Raw genomic sequence first — 21594 nt, forward strand, 5'->3', positions numbered from 1 at the left:
GCTTGTTTCTGTGACAATTAAAGTCCAATCATTTGTAAATGGCTGTAGTAATAAAAATGAAAATCCAAACAGAAGAAGGGAGAGTACAATCAGATGGAAGTGTGGGACCTGTCTCACGTTAGAACGTTATTACTGCACAAAAAGACCAGGAAAACCGCCGGGTGAAACCCCTCACAAAGAAATGAATGAACCCAATAAACCTAGACACTATTAATTACTAAGTGCTATGCATTGTATTAGGCATGCAATAAGCCACACCCCCTAATAAATATTATAATTTTCAATCATTTCCGAGAGTTTATTCATGTAACCTTCTATCACACTAGATTTGTCCTGTGAGGAAATAATTGGTCTGTTTTTGTAACGCTCGGCGTGCCCACAAGCCAGACGAGACCCCGGGACTGAGGTGGAAAGGAGTAAAACTAGCGTAGGTTGTCCGGGTAATAAGAATGTAAATTATACCATACTTGACAGCTCAGGCGTCGAAGGGTAAAGTTCATAAGCCAAGGGTCGTGGGTTGGAGAGGGCAGCGTAGTCGATTGTCCATAAGTCTGGGTCGTGGAGAGGAGAGAGCAGCGTAGTAGATTGTGTGTGTGCCGTGTCCAAGGGTTTTAGAAGTCAGCAGCATAGAAAGTCCAAAGCAATGTCCAAAGGGTTCCATAGAGCAGCATAGTAGAGTCCAAAGCAAAAGGTCAAATCCAGGGAGGTCAGCAGAATTTCCAGGGACAGGAGCAAGCACTGAAAGACAAGAGAGGCCAGGCAACAGCAGACAGCACCAAGGTACAGAAGCTATGCAGAGCAAAGAGGAAATAGTGAAGGGGGATAATATAGGGGTCTGGGACCAATCAGGGGAAGGGAAGTGACGGAAGAGCGGCCCGAAGAAGGACCTGATAGGAGAGCAGAGGGTGAAAGTTTGGGACCAATGGGAGTGAGGGGAGGAATAGAGGAGTGACTTAGGTAAGACCAAGATAGAGGAGAATTACTAGAGGCTAGGGGAGTGGTCAGAGTAAGTAAAGGAGCGGAGTGACGGACAAGGGAAGGGACAGAAAAGGAAGGAGGACCTGAGAGGCAAAGCTGATGGGGAAGGGGCGTGTAAGGTATGTGCGTCACGTCCGAGGAGGCGGAGAATGGGAGAAGCGTACCGGAGGGTTTGGGAGTAGACAGAAGAAGGGGAGGAGCAGAGGGACGGACAGGGGAAGGGTCAGGTAAGAAAGAGGAACCTGGGAGGCGGAGCTGACGGGGCGTCAGCGGAGGCGGAGTCAGGCGCCCGGCGCCAACTAATGGCGGCTTGGGTTCGCGCGCACCCGTAGGCCTGACGCGCATGGCCTGTAGGTGCGGGGACAGCAGCCAGCAGCGGGGAACGCCACCAGAGAGACTGAACGGCCTGTGAAAAAAGTAAGGAGGCGCTGGACGTGGCTATACCCACAACGCGGATACTTACAGTTTTTGTTCCACGTCTCCTCATTGTCTGGTCCTACTAAATAGAAAATAGATTGTTTTCTCACATTTCATACCGTTATTTCTGAACATGCAAAACCGCGCGGTTTTGCAATGACAACTTCGGAGCTACGAGAAGAGGCCCCTATCTCTGAAACTCTCAACATGGTCAACAAAAATATTAATGTCACAGTAACAGGGACGTATCACTGTTGGAGAAAATGTGCCTCTAATCCAGCAGTGTGCTGGTTAGTTGCACTCCAGCAGTCAACCAGACTCTACCTGGCTGATTAAAATTGTTAGAAAAAGCCTTTTCTGAGAAACAGGAAGGAGATTACTTAGCTCACAAGGGAGCTAACCAAGGAAAAGAGCGGTTTGATTGCATTCGCAAGAAATGGGGACAAGTCCCTCTATACCTGAACACAGAGAGTGCCATAGCACACAAGGGTGCTGACCCAGGAGAACAGAGAGGTCTTCCTATAAGGCCTTCCAGAAACCCCAGATACAGATAAGAGACTTTCTTTTTGCACTGTTGAGTGAGTATACATATATATGTGTGGGGTGGTAAGCAGCTTAACTACCCACCCTGTTAGATAGGGCTTGAGTTATAATGTGTAGTGATTTCTCCAAAGTGGAGTAGGTTTTTCTTTGATGTTTGGTTTTTGCAGTGTTTAAAGGAATAGACGCAATAAAGCCTTATTTTAATTTCACCTTAAAAACGGTCTCTATTGCATACCTCTGCACATATCTCTTACAGTCACCATTACAATAATTCTTATGATTTATTCTCATAATAAACTAATGTTCTGCACAGCACTGTACTAAATATAATATACATTATAAGTGGTAAACACACATAATTGGAAACATAGTATGAGGAGAATCTCTGTCCCACATAGCTTACAATCTAATCAGTGGTATTTATTTATGTCATTATTTATCAAATTTGTTACCAGGAAGTAATACATTGAGAGTTTCCTCTCGTTTACAAGTCTGTCCTGGGCACAGAGTTATAATAACAATACATGGTTACATTAAGTGAACAGGGTTATGGCTTATATGTAAAGACATTGGATGGACAGTTACAAATAATATATGTTATAGGCTTATGTAACATTACCGCACTCCGTTAAATCGAGTTATTTTTGAAAAATGACAGATTCAATACCCACATTCTCCATTGGGAGTGCCACATCAACGACATCGTATTCCTTTGGTTAGGTAGCATCCCCAAATTGGAGAAGATGATGTGATGGGTCAACTCTGCACACCCAACCATAACATGTTCTTTAGAACACAATGTGAAAACCATACACTATTTAGATGTACAAAAAAAAAAAACTAACCTATTTTACAAAGAAACTGATAAAAACCGGGGCAGACAGATCTGCGTGATCCAGACTGATTACCTCTTTTTTGTTGTTATTTTTTTTTGTTTTGTTACATGTATGTATTATGGCATAATAACAGTTACAGTAGGTCCGGAAATAATTGGACATTGACACAATTTTCATAATTTTGGCTCTGCACGCCACCACAATGGATTTGAAATGAAACAACCGAGATGCAATAGAAGTGCAGACTTTCAGCTTTAATTCAAGGGGTTGAACAAAAATATCATATGAAACGTTTAGGAATTGCAACCATTTTCATACACAGTCCCCTAATTTCAAGGGCTTAAATGTAATTGACAAATTAACAAAATCATAAATAAAATGTTAATTTTTATACTTTGTCGAGGATCCTTTGCAGGCAATGACTGCTTGAAGTCTGGAACGTGTGGACATCACCAAACGCTGTGTTTCCTCCTTTGTGATGCTTTGCCAGGCTTTTACTGCAGCTGTCTTCAGTTGGTGTTTGTTTTGGGGTCTTTCTGCCTTAAGTTTTGTCTTCAGCAAGTGAAATGCATGCTCGATTGGGTTGAAATCAGGTGATTGACTCGGCCATTGCAGAATATTCCATTTCTATGCTTTAAAAAAGTCCTGGGTTGCTTTCGCAGTATGTTTTGTGTCATTGTCCATCTGTAAAGTGAAGCGCCGTCCAATACACTTTGCTGAATTTGGCTGAATCTGAGCAGACAATATATCCCTATACACTTCAGAATTCATCTGGCTTCTTCTGTCTTCTGTCACATCATCAATAAACACTAGTGACCCAGTGCCATTGTAAGCCATGCATCCCCATGCCATCACACTGCCTCCACCGTGTTGTACAGATGATGTGATATGCTTCGGATCATGAGCCGTTCCAAGCCTTCTCCATACTTTTTTCTTCCCATCATTCTGGTACAGGTTGATCTTAGTTTCATCTGTCCAAAGAATGCTGTTCCAGAACTGGGCTGGCTTTTTTAGATATTGTTTGGCAAAGTCTAATCTGGCCTTTCTATTCTTGAGGCTTATGAATGGTTTGCACCATGTGGTGAACCCTCTGTATTTGCTCTTGTGAAGTCTTCTCTTTATGGTAGACTTGGATAATGATATTAGTGCAAAAAAACAAAAAGAAAAAAGCGCAAAACCTCATAGTGTAGTAAAATATAAATTATATTGGTATATCAGCGGGTGAGTATTACATGTACTTCAATTAAATCATATAATAGCATGACATGTTTGGGACATGTTACCACATCAGCAACAGCAAATGCATCCGGTCACGCTGATTCAGACTAGGCGAGGAGGTCACATCCCTTCCTTCTCTGGTAGCCGTCTCTAGAGTCCGGTCACTCAGTTAGATGTGCGTCTCACTGCGCAGTGACATGCCGCTGCCGTATATGTGAAGCGACGCAGACTCCTTACTGGATCCGCATGCCGGGTCTCCGAGAGCACACCGATGACGTCATCAAAGCTCCGTCGCGTCCGTCGCGTCTTTTTCAAGTTTCGACTCCAGACCTTTTACCTGCTTAATTGATAATAACGAAGGAATAGCCCACACCTGTCCATGAAACAGCTACTGAGTCTATTGTCCAATTACTTTTGGTCCCTTGAAAAAGAGGGGCTACATATTAAAGTGATGTCATTCCTAAACCCTTCCTCCAATTTGGATGTGCATACCCTCACATTAAAGCTGATAGACTGCACTTTAAGCCCATATTCATTATTTAACTGTAACTTGAATTTATTTTGGTACACAGCCGAAATAACAAAACTTCTATCACACACGTACCTGTCTGATTCTTTGTTTGTCCGGTTTGCTGAGTTAGAAATTGACTCGATCGTTTTGGGGATGTGTTTGGGGATTTTTTTAGTTGTCAATGTCGTATACGGAGTGTCTGAGGGAGAGAAGCAATAGGGGGAGTTATAGGGAGCGGTTATATGGGGTAATAGAAGGAGTTATAGGGAGCGGTTATATGTGGTAATAGGAGGAGTTTTAGGGAGAGGTTATATGGGGTAATAGGAGGAGTTATAGGGAGCGGTTATATGGGGTAATATGAGGAGTTTTAGGGAGAGGTTATATGGGGTAATAGGAGGAGTTATATGGAGCGGTTATATGGGGTAATAGGAGGAGTTATAGCATATATACATATAACTATGTTGATTTATATGCCGACCAATGTATACCGTGTTGTATGATGGTAAAATCTCAATAAAATCTGAGTTATAAAAAAAACCAGGGCAGACAGTTTCCACCCACCTGACACCACAAAGGGACTACCACTTAGTCAATTATTAAGAGGCGATGTTGAGAATTATTATCAGGAGATGATGAGACATTTTAGAAAAAGTGCATCAACAATGGTTAACACATTTGTCAGTAGAGAGAACCCAAGAACTAAAATAGAAGAATGTGCAGAAAAAGTGTTTTAACTGGACAGAGAACTTCTCTTAACATCAAAACCTAATAAATGAAATATAAAATAATACCCTCTGCATCAACATACAATAGGCAGACATTGGCACTACATCAAATAAACAACAAGTCTTACACGCTAACAAAAAAGGTACCTGCTGTATCCATGTCTGCAGTGTGGTCACTGGAACAGCATTGTAAAACGGGAAACCATTAATCACCCTGTGGCAGGACAGCCTCGCGGTTTGGTCAGTAAGAGTCCCAAACAGTGGGTAAGGCTTTGATCTTTAGTGCCAAAAAACAAACACAAACTGTGATACTCTGACCCTCAATCAATGTCCAATTGGATAGTCCTGTGGTCCTCAGAGAAGCTGCACAGACTGTCTTGAAATCATGAAACAAAATACAAAAACACAAAAACAAAAAATTACATCATAGCATATAACTGTTGGCTAAAGCAATCTATACTATAACACTACAACATGACTAACTAAATAAAGTGAGACAACACCTACTGTAGTGATAAACTAGAACAGTATTTAATAAAATATATCATATAAAAGATATCATGTAAAAGATAGAACTGTGTGGATAACAGACATGAACAGCAGATCTTCCAATGGCGTAAAAATAGAATCCTACTTACAAGAAGTAGGAATAATACGAGCAGATAGACCCAGCAGTCCTTTGTCCGGGAGGCAGCAGGGGGACACTCCGCCGAGATCCTCACTGTGGCGCCGTTGCTGTACACATCCGGGACTCACTCCTGCCGCTCACATGACCTGTCACAGTGGGGAAGCTGACTGGTTGGGGTATACACGCTAGCAATGCCGTATAGCGGAACCTCCATGCTCATCAGCCTCTTCCTATCCAGTGGCAGACGTGCGCTTGCGTGCGTGTATGGGTATGGAGTAACAGGAACTCATCTGCTCCAGGACTGATGGCTAATAGCTCAGTAGCTGTTCTATGTAATAACACTCAACACAGTCCAACAGTGGTGACTAAATGCACCCACCCTACACGTTTCGTAAAGCTAAACTCTACTTCACAGATTGAAACCCCTGAGGAAGTAGAGTTTAGCTATCATAGAAAGATATTAGCTCATACTACAAAAGGTTCAGACAATGTCACACCTGTATTAAAATGAACCACGTTTCTGTTATAGGAGAGCTTGTAATCTAGGAGACAGATGGATCAGAGTAGACATTGGCACTACATCAAATAAACAACAAGTCTTACACGCTAACAGAAAAGGTACCTGCTGTACCAATCTATGAAACCCCTGAGGAATCAGAATTTAGCTTTACGAAACGCGTAGGGTGGGTGCATTTATTCATATGTACAGCAGAGACTGCGACTATTCTAACACAAACCAGTGGCAATCGCCAAAAAGACCCAGGTACACCCAGGTACATGCCAGATACATGCCTTAAACTTGCCTTAAACTAGACCCAGCATTTCTGCATTGATTCATGGACCATCAGATTAACAGCGGGGGTCCCAGGCAGACCCATTCAAACTGAATGGGACTGCCAGGGACCCCTGCTGTTTTAATCCTATGGGTCATTAGTCAATGCAGAAATGCTTTAAACTTGCCATAAACTAGCCAGGTTACACCCAGCACATACCCAGAATGTAACTGGGCTTGTTTAAGGCAAGCTTTAGAATACTCATGGTCTCATCCATATATATATATATATGTATATGTAGCCTAGCCCCCTTCTTACCTCCGGTGCGGAGGGTGGAGGAGGCTACACGGTGCATCGGAGTCGGCGGAGCTCTGCGGCAGACAAGGAGTGTGGGGGCTGCCATCTTGGTTGACGCACATGCGCAGAACTAAGAGATGTGCATGCGCACTGTAAGTGCGGTGGCCATCTTGTTTATCGTCCATGCGCAGTACACACTGGTCGCGCAGGCGCAGTGTATGTTGCGGCGACAATTAAATGGAGCTCCGCATAGCATACTGTGGGACTACAAGTCCCACGATCCTCTAGGAGGCAGGGATAGAGGTTCGGAGCGAAATCGGACCGTGAGGCAGTCTGAAGGAGGCAACAGAGCAGTTAGTGTCCAGGGAGCAGTGCTTCCCGGGACTAGGCCTAGACTTTCCCGTAAGGCCCCAGCTAGGCCCTGAGTCATCCCCAGCAGAGTGTTACAGGGAAGGCCCCAGGTAGGGACGCGTCCCCTTAGTAATATTTCAGTGTTTTTGCATTGGTGACCGGACAGCCACTTGGTGTACTGTGGTCTGGGACCAGTATATGGGCCTGTGGGCCCATATACATTAGGTGAGACACTCCAGCTGGAACTCGCCTCTCAAGGTGGATCAGGACGAGACGTGAGGGGAATTTTTCAGACTCCGCATCGTGGGACCATTGATGCGGCTCTGCTACTAAACATACCCTAAAAGTTTTGGAGGAATGGTCTTGCACCGAAGCTGTTAAGAGGCAGCGGATAATGGAGAATCTGAGACCCCCCGCCCTACGATGGTGAGCATTCACCGTGACCAGAATGCAGACGTTACGGAACAGAGGTTAGTGGACTTATTGGCGCGGATCTATGGCCTAGAAGAGGACAAAAGCGAACTCTGGTCTAAGTTCTACAGTCTTAGACAGAAAGAAGGGGAAGAAGTGTCTGAGTTTATTCAACGGGTAGTTAGTTCTATGGAAACTACTTTCCCATAATATAATTCCAGCCTCTGAAGTGGATGAATATCGCAGAAAAGGGGGATCTATACCCACCCATCATATAGTCATCATGATCCGGTGTTCCTTGCTACAAGGAAGTCCCCCTACATTGGAGGAGCGATTAGGCCTGGTGAAAGGGCACGAAGCCTATAGACGGTAACACCCCCCAAGAAAAATAAAGACTCCCGCAAGGAAGAGACTAAGGGGCATTGGCCCAGAAGCCTAAAGAGATGGAAAATGCACAGGATAACCCTCCTTCAATGTCGTCTGTCTGCATTTTCAGGGTGCCCCGGAAACCGGTCACTAAACCAAGTGCCGGTTCGACACGGATTACCTGCTGCTATAACTATACCGAGAAGGTAACTTTGCCAAAGACTGCCCAAAGCCAAGGACCCCCACCCCTGGGGCCATGGACTTCACCGTCCAAATGATGAAACAGTCTTCCACATCCTCGGAGCGAGCACCCCTGTTCCTAGCCCCGAAGAGGCACACCAACCGGATGCCTACAGTCGAGTAGGAGCTGCAGCCATAGTACGAGTGCTAGTGGAAGGTATCAACTCCTCTGCATTGCTGGACACTGGGTCTCAAGTGACCATAATCTATCGCCCACTTTACAACCTACATCTAAACCCCCTGACTATGCAGTCGGCAGAGAAGTTGAAATTGTGGGGCCTCAGTAGTGAAGACTACCCCATTGATGGCGTGATTCAAGTGTGATTGGATATACCGCAGCTCAATACAAACAAGACCCATCCCATGGAAGTGGATGCCTTGATATGTCCTGAGCCCCGGGAACATCCACGCTCCCCTATCATATTGGGCACACACGCGGATATGGTGAGGGCCCTGAGCTGGGCCTATCTGCAAGAACCCGGCGAATTACCCCTATCCTCTCTGCGGATTCACCCAGTATTCAAAGAGGAGTGTTATATGATCTCTGCCCAAGAAGGATTTGGGATATTTTTCAATCTTGAGAAGGTGTTGACAGAGATTCCACCAGGGCGAGTGAGACACACCTTTTGGTACCTAAGTACCCAAGCCGTGACAATGCCAACTGGTTCTTTTCACTAGAAACCATGGCCGAATAGGAGGCCAAGAGAGCGTTCAAGGTGATACATGAAATGAAAGACTGGAATTCTACCCTTCCTCGCCGATTCAAGGTGGGCATACAGAATATCTCGCCCCACCCCACACGGTTTGACGTCGGTCAAGCACTGGGTCGGATAGACCCGGTTACTCCAGTAAAATCCCTGGCTCATGTAAACACCGCTACCGTACAAGAAACCCCTACTGGATTTCAGTTCGACTTCGGGGAATCGACCTTGACCGTGGAATGGAAGAAACGGCTAAGCGACAATCTGGTGCAACACCATACAGGGAGATGGGTGTGGGCTGTAGCAAGAGGGCTCAGCACACGATGTGGTTAAATGATGCCACGTCATTCCAGGAGCGTTTCAGGTGCATAGCTCCCAGAGATGTGGAGGACATGAGGGATGTCCTGAAGGAGAAGGAGATGGCGGTTATTGTAACAGAGTCCCGTAGCCCCTATGTCTCTTCTATCATAGCAGTGTGGAAGAAGAATGGGTTCGTTCGCCTATGCGTGGATTACCGCACCCTTAACCGCTGCACAGTACCGAACCAATGTACCTTACCGTGGATCAAAGAAATCCTCAGCGCCTTATCAGGCAGTCAGTGGTTAAGTGTACTGGACATGAGGTATGGATACTACCAGGTACCCATGAGCCCCAAAGAACAGAAGAAGACAGAATTTGTCTGTCCCCTCGAGTTCTACCAGTTCATCCGGATGCCCCAAAGTTTTTGTGGTACATCTGCGACTTTCCAGAGGTTAATAGAAAAGACCATCAGTGATATGAATCCCCGGGAATGTCTAGTCTATCTGGACGATATCATTGTGTTTGGTAAAACACTAGAAGAACACGAAGAACGACTTCTGAAAGTACTGGATAGACTGGGAAAAGAAGGTCTGAAATTGTCCCAGGACAAATGTCATTTCTGCCACACTTTGGTTACCTATGTGGGCCACATAGTGTCTGTGGAAGGAGTGGCTACCAACCCCGCTAGTGAACTGGCTAAGACCAGATAACGTGATGGAGCTACAATCCTTCCTGGGGTTTTGCGGATACTACCGCAGATTCGTAGAGGGGTACTCCAGCAAGGCCAAGGTCCTCAATAACCTATAGCAATTGGTTGCCGCACATGCGCAGTAAGCACTGGTCATGCAGGCATAGTATATGTTGCGGCGGCCATTACAGGGAGCTCTGCATAGCATACTGCTGGACTACAAGTCCCAGGATCCTCTAGGAGGCAGAGATAGAGGTTTAGTGTGAAAAAGGACAATGAGGCAGTCTGACGATGGGAGGCTACAGAGCAGGTAGTGTCCAAGGAGCAGTGCTTCCCTGGACTAGGCCTAGACTTGCCCCTTGGGCCCCAGCTAGGCCCTGAGTCATCCCCAGCAGAGTGTTACAGGGAAGGCCCCAGGTATGGACGCTTCCCCTTAGTAATACTTCAGTGTTATTGCATCGGGGACCGGGCGGCCACGCTGTGTACTGTGGTCTGGGATCAGGCCACAGACCCATATACATTAGGTGAGACACTACAGCTGGAGCTCGCCTCTCAAGGCGGATCAGGATGAGGCGTGAGGGGAATTTTGCAGACCCGCATCGTGGGACCATGGATGTGGCTCTGCTACTAGTGGATCCCCATAATTCCCTGGTCGTAGCAAGGAAGGTACCCACCATGCACCATCACAACCCAAGGTGCGTAGCATTATCTCACACTTTGGGTGGGACTGTTCTATGGACACGTGTGTTTAGGTGCCTACGACACCCTCAGAACTTTGGGGGAACCACACCGGGGTGTTGGGTGTTGTGTGTGGGTATTGCAATGAGATATTGTTGTTGTATGTGCGTGTGTCAGTAAATATTAGTTACATACCTGTTCGCGTATTATTCTTCACTGTAATTGGTTCCTGTGAGGGGTTATCCCGCCAATGCTGGGATCCCTCATAGGTGGAGGCGCTGTAGAAGATACTTCTCTACATTGTCCTAAGCTATTCAGATCCCATTCAATTAAGAGCCTTTTCCAAGTTATTATTATTATTATTATTATTATTATTATTATTAACAATAATATATTGCATTGTTTATGTAAGTGTATTTTCGTTGTAATTGTAAATCACGCTGTGTATGTTCATTCTGTAAATAAATCGCAATTTATTTTATCTCTTGCTTTGCTCAATCAAAGGATCCGAGTATTTTTGTGTTAAAAGTTCTGGTCTACCGTGACAGTGAGAACAATCTGATTAAATCACATTATACTGTACTCTTGTTATTAAAATATATATATATATTTTTTTAATTATTATTATTAACAGTAATATATTGCATTGTTTAATATTTATGTAAAGTGCTGCATAGATGGGCCCAGATCAGAAAAAGGGTGCTAAGCATTAGCATGACGTTACTCCCAATTATTTGAAAGCTAAAGATTAGCTCTAGCACCATTTTGTGGATCTGAGCAATGGTTGGCTCCAGTATATACAAATAAATATACAATGCAGCACCACTTCGGGTGTATAATGGCCTTCTTGCGCCACAAATATATCTGATAGCATTTTGATGATCTCTCAGGCAGTGGACAAGTTAATCAGACATACTAAATTCTGCAAAGTTTTCCCATTGGTTAATGTGTTCATGGAACTTTGCCTTGTTTGTCAGCAAACTGTTCCTTATTGCCCACATGGGGACGTCATGGAATTCTCTATACAATACCAGCCCCAGGTGTTCTCATCATCCAGTTATACACACAAGGTCTCATGTGCAAAACCTTTTCAAGAAAGGTATAAAGATCTCTGAAGCAGTTACAGCCTCAGCCATTGTGCTCAATTCCTACTGCACCTGTATGTCTCTTCTCAATAACTCACAGGGAATCCTCAAGAGATATCTTCTGATCTTCAATTTCTAACCTGCAGCACTACTGCCTGTCTGACCATTTCCTGCAAAGACCTACTGTATCATCAATGGGTCTGAGATCTGGTTGAAGAATATAACATCTACCTGCATATTGGTGTGATACGGCAGCTTGCACCAGAGGTAAGATAAATACAGCTATTGTCTTTCACAGCTATGGGTCATATATTACATAGTTACATAGTTAGCAAGATGGTGAGTAAGGGTGGCACACTATTGCTTATATAAAAAAAATATATATTTACAATGTTTTTCTCCTTTGTGCTCACCCTCTGTTGACCCCGGCGTCTCAAAGCTGGATCCACGCAAATATGAACAGGTATTGGAGATAGAGGAAGCACACAGGAGCCTTACATTGAGTTCAAATAAACTTCTATGGTATTAGTGCATCAGAGCTGGAATACATACAGTAACATTTCTGGACAACCCTGTCCTTTCTTCAGACCATAGACCATGTATGGTCTGAAGAAAGGACAGGGTTGTCCAGAAACGTTACTGTATGTACAGTATGCCTGCTCTGATGCACTAATGCAATAGAAGTTTATTGGAACTCAATGTAAGGCTCCTGTGTGCTTCCTCTGTCTCCAATACTTGTTCATAGTTACATAGTAAATGAGGTTGAAAAAAGACATGCGTCCATCAAGGCAACCTATGCTAAATTTAGGCAACAGATACTTTATCCTATATCTATACTTACTTATTTATCCAGGGGAAGGCAAACAAAAAACCCCAGTGATATATCATCCAATGATATCTCATAAGGGGGAAAATAAATTCCTTCCTGACTCCAAGAATTGGCAATCGGATTACTCCCTGAATCAACATCCTTCTTATGTTTACTTATTTGGTATATCCCTGAATACCTTTCCTTTCTAAAAAGATATCCAACCTTTTTTTAAACAAATCTGTTCATCACTGTTCACCATCTGCCATCACAGTCTCCATGGGTAATGAGTTCCACATTTTAACTGCACTTACTGTAAATAACCCTTTCCTTTATTGCTGGTGAAATCTCCTTTCCTCCAACCTTAAGGGATGACCCCGAGTCCTTTGTTTTGTCCTTGGGATAAATAGTTCTTTTGAAAGCTCCTTGTACTGACCCCGAATATATTTGTATATAGTTATCATATCCTCTCTTAGATGCCTCTTTTCTAATGTAAATACATCTAATTTAGCTAAGCTCTCCTCATAAGTTAGATTGTCCATCCCCTTTATTAATTTGATGGCTCTTCTCTGCACTCTCTCTAGTTCCAGAATGTATTTTCTAAGGAGTGGAACCAAAAATTGTACTCCAATCATAGTTACATACTTACATAGTTACATAGTAGATAAGGTTGAAAAAAAACATACAGTAGGTCCATCAATTTCAACCTATACTAAATTTAGACAACAGATACTTTATCCTATATCTATACTTACTTATTGACCAAGAGGAAGGCAAACAAAAAACCACATTAAGGGGAAATATTAATTCCTTCCTGACTCCAAGAATTGGCAATCAGATTAATCCCTGGATCAACATCCTTTCCATGTATACTTATTTGGTATATCTCTGTATACCTTTCCCATCTAAAAAGATGTCCAACCTTTTTTTGAACAAATCTATTGTATCTGCCATCACAGTCTCCATGGGTAATGAATTCCACATTTTAACTGCCCTTACTGTAAAGAACCCTTTCCTTTGTTGCTGGTGAAATGTATTTTCCTCCAACCTTAAGGGATGGCCCCGAGTCCTTAGTACTGCCCGTGGGATGAATAGTTCTTTTGAAAGCTCCTTGTATTGTCCCCGAATATATTTGTATATAGTTATTATATCCCCTCTTAGACGCCTCTTTTCTAATGTAAATACATCTAATTTAGCTAGCCTTTCCTCATAAGTTAGATTGTCCATCCCCTTTATTAATTTGGTGACTCTTCTCTGCACTCTCTCTAGTTTCATACTGTCTTTTCTTAGGATTGGGGCCCAGAATTATACTCCATATAAAAGGTGTGGTCTTACTAGTGCTTTGTAAAGGGGCATATTTATGTTTTCTTCCCTTCTATCCATTGCCCGTTTGATGCAAGATAAGATCTTGTTTGCCTTTGCAGCTACTGCATTAATTTTGGGCACTATTGCTAAGCCTGCTGTCTACAAGCACTCCTAAATCCTTCTCCATCAAGGATTCCCCCAATATATCTCCATTTAATTTGTGTCGCCTTTTTATTCTTGCATCCCAAATGCATAACCTTACATTTATCTGTATTAAATCTCATCTACCATTTACCTGCCCACGTTTCCAGTCTCTCCAAATCCTACTAGATAGAAATTACATCCTGCTCTGATTCTATTACCTTACACAATTTAGTATCATCAGCAAAGATGGAGACTTTGCTCTCGATGCCGACCTCAAGGTCATTAATAAACAAGTTAAAAAGCAGGGGTCCCAGTACCGATCCCTGAGGTATTCCACTCACAACTTTAGCCCAACCTGAAAAAGTTCCATTTATAGCAACCCTCTGTTGTCTGTCCTTTAACCAGTTTTCAATCCAGGTGCATATATTTTTACTGAGTCCAATTTGCTTTATTTTGTACACCAACCTCTTGTGTGAAACCGTATCAAAAGCCTTTGCAAAATCTAAGTAGACCACATCAACTGCATTACCCTGGTCTAATTTCCTAACTACCTCCTCAAAGAAACAAATAAGGTTAGTTTGGCAGGATCTATCCTTCATAAATCCATGCTGACAATAACTAATAATGTTGTTTTCCATTAGGTATTCCTGAATATTATCCCGTATTAAACTTTCAAGTAGCATCCCCACTATTGAAGTCAGGCTTACAGGTCTGTAATTCCCCGGTTATGATCTAGCTCCCCTTAAAAATATAGGCACCACATCTGCTTTACGCCAATCTTGTGGTACTGAACCTGTGGAAATGGAGTCCTTGAATATTAAATATAGTGGTTTAGCTATTACTGAGCTTAACTCCTTGAGAACTCTTGAATGTATGCCATCGGGGCCAGGTGCCTTATTTACTTTCATTTTTTCAAACCGCTTATGAACTTCTTCCTCAGTTAACCAATTGTTCATTAATATGGAGGTTGTGGCTTCCTGCTGTGGTACTACTATTGCAATTGATTATTCCCTGGTAAACACAGAGGCAAAGAATTTGTTTAATACCTCTGCTTTTTCCTTATCTCCAATAATCTGCCTGCCCATCTCACACTGAAAGGGTCCTATATGTTCTTCTCATTTTTTTGTTATTATGGTACTTAAAGAACTTTTTAGGGTTAATCTTACTTTCTATTGCAATCATTTATTCATTATCCATTTCTGCTCATTTTTGCATTTTTTGTTACATTCTTTTTCTCCCTAACCTGTTTATTTAACCACATTGGTTTTAACTTATTTCTTTTATACTTGTTACCCAACTAATAAGTGTACTTTTCTGACAATGTTTTAAAGACTGCCCATTAATCTTCTACATTTCCCCCCCAAAACATCATCCCAATGTATTCCTTGTAGATTAGACCTCACACTGGCGACACACTTTATTCGAGCTCGGCTAGTCCCACGAATTCGGGTATACCCGGGTGTATTGAGGTTTGTGACTGTTTTCTGCCCGAGTGCATTGAGGTATTTTCCAGGCAGGGATTGATGCATTTTATTCCTGCTGGCTGCAATACTGCACAGTATATATATATATATATACTGCATTACAATTCATGAATTTATGCCATCTGGTAGACACGCGAAGCATTGCAGCCTATTAAATCCTAATCATTATCATTTAACAGATCAGCCGCCCGTCAGCCAGGCATGAACCCAGGCTGGGAAGGCAAACGCAACGGATCTTGTCAGAGGTGAGGAGCGGCGCATTCCAGGTATCTGCCAGGTACATACTGGGTATTTGCTCGAATAAAGTGTGTCGGTGCAGTCAGTTTATTAAAATCTGCTTTTCTAAAGTTAAGGTCTTTGTTGAACCCAAGTAATCTGTTTTTGATCATTTATTTCAAATGAGACCATGTTATGATCACTGCTACCCAAATGTTCCAGGACTTGAATATTTGTTATTACTTCTACATTGTTTGATATGACCAAATCCAGTACTGCCCCTCTCCTGGCTGAAAGGTCAGAAGGAGAAGATGACACTTTAAGTATAATACATGGTGTAGGAGACCTATCCTAGGGTAGGTGTTAGAAAGGGGACCACTGCATCCATTTATCTGAGTCTTACAGTCTGCTTAACTCAGGCTGATTAAGTTAATACAATATTTCATGTCTAACACCTCTTGAAGACATGTTCTCCTTACCATACAAATAGATTACACCATGTAGTAGGAGGTCTGTCCTAGTATAGGTATTATTAAAGGGATCGTTATATCCATTTATCCAAGTCTCCCAACTCGCACACATAGAGTAAAACCAGCACAACAATCTGCACCAGGGTTATAAAATAGAATGAGTTGCCCTATAATGTATTTTCTAGGAGTGTGTCAGTGTTTTGTGATATATTTTTTATTTGGACGAACAATTGACATTATAGGACAAACTTCTGGGTTCTCTTTCTTCCTCAGGACGAGCGATACTGATTTACAGATATTCCATGAGTTTAACACAGAGGAGGGAGTAGGGGAGGGGAGAAGTCTACATGTAAAGAAGCCCATCTTTAAAGTAGCTTTTTTTAAGTGGAAAGTAGTGGGGAGTTTAACAGGGAGTTCAACAGGAGTGGAACAAGTGGACAATACAACATCTACTGGCCCTGAGCCCTGAATTCAAACTGCGCTGGAAAGGAGGACATTATCTATCCCAGACCGCACATCTCAGCACGTTACTATTGCTGCCATGCCAACGCCTCTACTATTTATATATTCTCTGACCTCGTTACTTTTCAAATTACACATTTCTTTCTACCAGCCTCTTTATGTCTCTAACTCTATTCCTATATCTCCATCTCCCCTTCCTTCACCCCTTCTCAGTTCACATGAACTCCTTTCTTACCTGTGCCCTCTGTCACTACACAGCTATACCCCCTGCACCAAAACACACCCCTACAAATCCTCACAACACATCCTCTTTCTATCCATGCTTCTCATCGTTGCTTCTTGGGATATCTCTCCCAATCCTGGTCCCTGCCTTATTCCTATATGGGCTAGACCTCACCTCCCACATGCAACCTCTACTCATTCTAGTGTCAACTCCTCTAACGTCATACCCATCCCCTGCCACCCTCCCTCCTCTCTCCCTTTCTCCTGTGCCCTTTGGAATTCCCTTTCTAACAAGTTCCCCTCTGTGCATGACTTCTTTTTATCTCACTCTCTGTTCATTTTTGCTATAACTGATACTAGCCTCTCTTTGTCCGACTCTGCTCTGGAATTTGCTCTCACTTATGGTGACCTTTCTTTCTCCCACAATCCACACCCTGATGGCAGGGGTGTAGGGCTCCTCCTCATCTTTCTCTGCTGCTACCAAACCCTTCCTATTCCTCCCTCTCTTGCTTTTCTCACACTTTTCTCTCCTCTCCCTGTCCACATGGCAGTCATCAATCAAACACCTACTGTACCCCTTCTCATCCCCCTTCTGCCATTCTCTCTCTCTTTGAATACTGTCTCTCTTTCTATCTCTCCTCTGACTCCCCTGAACTTCTCCTTGGGGACTTCAACTGCCATATTGATTACCCCTGTCTCCCTTGGGCTTCCCGCTTTCCATCTCTAACCTCTTCTTTTGGCCTTCACAGATGGACTGCAGCCAGCACCCACAAGGATGGCCACTGTCTAGACTTGGTTTACACTAAACTTTTCTCTCTCTGATTTCTCCATTTCCCGTTTTCCTCTCTCTGACCATCATCTCATCTAATTTTCTCTCTCTCTCGCTTCACCCTGACAACCTGCTCAAGAACTACAACTCTGCCCTATCCTCCTCTCATGATCTACATGCCCCGCTTTCTTTCTACCATTCTCACCCTTCCAACACCAGACCCTGGCTAAATTCCAACACGCACATGCTGCGTTCCTGCCCTCGTTTCTCTGAACGCCTCTGGAGGAAATCTCACACTCTCGCAGACTTCCTTCACTACAAATCTATATTATCCTGTTTCAACTCTGGCCTCTCTCAGGCTAAACAAACCTACTTTGCTTTACTTATCAACACGCACAAGTCTAACCCACGTGACTCTTCTGTGTCTTTGACTCTCTAATCAGATCACCCTCTGCTGCTTGTTTTTTTTCCTTTATCTCACCTCAGGACTTTTCTGACTATTTCAAGGAAAAGGTGGAATCCATACGTCATGACATTCCCTCTGCATCCTCTTCCCATCCTACACCTCTTTCTAACTCTCCTCCTGCCTTCTTCAACTCTCTTTTTCCACTGTCACAGATGCTGATCTCTTCTTCTCCCTCTACCATCTTGACCCCATTCCCTCCCATCTCCTAAAACCTCTTGCTCCTACTATAATCCCTACGCTCACGCACATTTTTTACTCCTCCCTCTACTTTGGTACCTTTCCCTCCTCCTTCAAACATGCAACAGTTATACCATACTCAAAACCAGCCAACTTGACCCTACTACTACTACCTACTGCCACTACTGTCTGGTTCCAATTTATTATATTAATTATTATTATTAAAGGATTTTAAGACAACCATATTGCAATACACATTGGACCAGTACTTTGCTTCTTACTGCACATCCACGGCTGATTCAGGTGCTACTCCCCTCCCAGACACAGAGTGCATTTTTATGGACTTATCCAGACGGCAGTGTCTTTGCTACATCTGGTGTTTTTTCTTCCATTGTTTAGACATTTGCCCTCTCTGCACCTGTCTGTTCTAGTAGGTAGAGCGGGTTCAATTCTCTTTTGCCGTCTTTGGACCCCAGTTCTGCAGAATGAATGTTTTAATAAATAGATTCCCCCCCGGGATACAAGGATGAGATGTTCTTATTGCCGTACACAGCACAACACAAACATTTCTATTCTTTGTAAGGATCTCTTTTTTCACCTCTACTGTTTATTATGATATTGACAATGCGGCTGCAATTTTATAGTGAGTTGCAATAAATGATGGGAGAGTTATTTCCAAATTCTATTATTTGACCATATTTGCTCTTTTTAACAGATTTTTGTGTTTGCTCTAGTATTAGAAGCATTGATTTTCTGAGGGGGAAGGAAGCAACTAGAGAAGTTTTCCCTGATTTTATTCTTTCCTTTATAATCTTCCTTCCTTCCCGGTATTAACATAATTCTATAATAATCTCTCTGCACCACGGAGGCAAGTTATCCCCCAGTAAGTAACCTCTCATCTTTTTTATCTAAGTATTTCATTAAAAGAAATAAGGGAAAAAAGGAGATCCTTCAGCTGTGATAACATATTGTAACATACAAGTACATTTTTTGATTGATATTATTGTTTCAATGGACCATCATGAGAGGTTTTCCTGTGTGTAACTTTCTGGATCTCAAATCCATTTTCTCCAGATGTTTAGTTAGTATTATGTCAAACTATATCCTTTTGAAACAGATGTTATTGGATGTGCAGAGCTACAGTACTAAATCATCTCTTCACTTCTCTTCTGTCCAGGATATGTTTGAGGAGAATGAGACTTTCCGTCCATTCTTTCCGTCCTTTCTTTCCATCCTTTCTTTCCGTCCTTTCTTTCCTTCCTTTCTGTCCTTACTTTCTTTCCGTTCTTTCTTTCCGTCCTTTCTTTCTGTCCTTTCTTTCCGTCCTTTCTTCCGTCCTTTCTTCCTTCCTTCCTTCCCATCCTATCTTCACTTCCTTCCTTCCTTCTCATCCTTCCTTCCTTCCCATCCTTCCTTCCTTCCCATCCTTCCTTCCTTTCTTCCTTCCTATCCTTCCTTCCTTCCCATCCTTCCTTCCTTCCCATCCTTCCTTCCCATCCTTTCGTTCTTCCTTCCCATCCTTTCATCCTTCCTTCCCATCCTTTCATCCTTCCTTCCCATTCTTTCATCCTTCCTCCCTTCCCATCCTTTCATCCTTTCATCCTTTTAATCCTTTGCATCCTTTTCATCCTTTTCATCCTTTCATCCTTTCATCCATTCATCCATTCATCCTTTCATCCTTTCATCCTTTCATCCTTTCCATCCTTTCCATCATTTCATCCTTTCATCCTTTCCATCCTTTCCATCCTTTCCATCCTTTCCATCCTTTCATCCTTCAAATCCTTTCATCCTTCTGTCCCTGATTTTAGAAACCGCTTGGTACCGTGGAGGCCAGATATTCACAAATAAGTACAGTAACTTCAAATCTTTATTTTTTTTTAAGTATCTTCAGAAAAAAGTGGTCTTATCTTGTAAGGTTGATGCCATTCTACGCTAGGAGATCATTCAGTTTTTATAATATAAAACATAAGTAAATGTATTAATATTATTGTAATGAACCAACATGAGAGGAGTTTTTGGATCTTCTCTCTTCTTCTTCTGATGCTTAGTTAGTATTATGTGAAACTATAACCTTCTGAAACAAACATTATGTGATGCAAAGAACCACTAAATCTTCTCTTCTTGTCCTTTCACATCTCTTCTCTCCAGGATATGTTTCAGGAGAACCAGACAACAGTCACTGAATTTCTGCTCCTGGGATTTCCAAGTCTCCAACCCTTCAATGTCGCCCTCTTCATTCTGTTCCTCATGATCTACATCATGACCTTAGCTGGAAACCTGCTGATCATCATACTGGTGTCAAACAGCCAAAGCCTTAAATCTCCCATGTACTTCTTCCTCTGTCACCTGTCCTTGTCTGACATGTTACTTACCACAAACATAGCCCCTAACATGCTATATGTTGTGTTGAACGGAGGGGGCACCATACATGTTACTGGCTGCATCACACAAATTTACTTCTTTGGCATTTCAACAGCTGTAGAGACTCTTCTTCTCACAGTGATGTCCCTTGACCGATATCTGGCCATCTGCAACCCACTGCGTTACACCTCCATCATGGACTTCAGACTTAGTCTCCACCTCGTTACCTGGACTTGGCTGATTGCATTTCTGTTAATGATATCCATCATTATTCCTATGTGCCAGTTACATTTCTGTGGTCCCCATATCATTGACCATTACTTCTGTGATTTTGATCCTCTTCTGGAGCTGTCATGTTCAGACACCTCCATTGTGAAACTAGAAGATTTTGTCTTAGCCATCCCTGTAGTACTCTTCCCATTTGTCTTCATCACTTCCACATATGTCTCCATCTCCCTCACCATCCTCAGGATCCCGTCCACCACTGGGAAACAGAAAGCCTTCTCCACCTGCAGCTCCCACCTGGCAGTCGTGGGCACATTTTATGGGACTATCATAGCTATTTACATGGCACCATCCGGAGGACAGTCATTTAATGTAAATAAGATCCTATCCCTTCTGTACACAGTGGGGACTCCCCTTTTCAACCCAATTATATATAGTCTGAGAAATCAGGAGATCAAGTTGGCTCTGAGAAAATGCCTCTATATAAGGAGAAGTTCATCTATTAAATAAAAACTCAATAGAGAGAACAACATTTGAGCTTTTTTCTGTGACAATTAAAGTTCAATCATTTGTATAAATGGCTGTAGTAATAAAATGGGAAATCCCAACAGAACAATGGTGAGTACAATCAGATGGAAGTGTGGGACCTTTCTCAATTTAGAACGTTATTACTGCACAAAAAGACCAGGAAAACCGCAGGGTGAAAATCATCACAAAGAAATGTATGAACCCAATAAAC

General features: G+C 42.8%; 1 protein-coding gene across 1 annotated transcript; it reads left to right on the forward strand.

Moving 5' to 3' along the window:
• Positions 1-20420: 20420 nt before the first annotated feature.
• LOC142471156 (olfactory receptor 6Y1-like) lies at positions 20421-21365 on the forward strand. The gene has a single exon (XM_075577945.1). It carries the CDS (start codon positions 20421-20423, stop codon positions 21363-21365), a length of 945 nt encoding a protein of 314 aa, XP_075434060.1.
• The last annotated feature ends 229 nt before the right edge of the window (positions 21366-21594 follow it).

This window comes from Ascaphus truei, chromosome 20, assembly GCF_040206685.1.
Source record: "Ascaphus truei isolate aAscTru1 chromosome 20, aAscTru1.hap1, whole genome shotgun sequence".
Lineage (NCBI taxonomy): Eukaryota > Metazoa > Chordata > Amphibia > Anura > Ascaphidae > Ascaphus > Ascaphus truei.

Excerpts from the sequence above, each read along its gene's own strand:
- LOC142471156 (XM_075577945.1), top strand. The coding sequence starts at position 20,421 with ATGTTTCAGGAGAACCAGACAACAGTCACTGAATTTCTGCTCCTGGGA.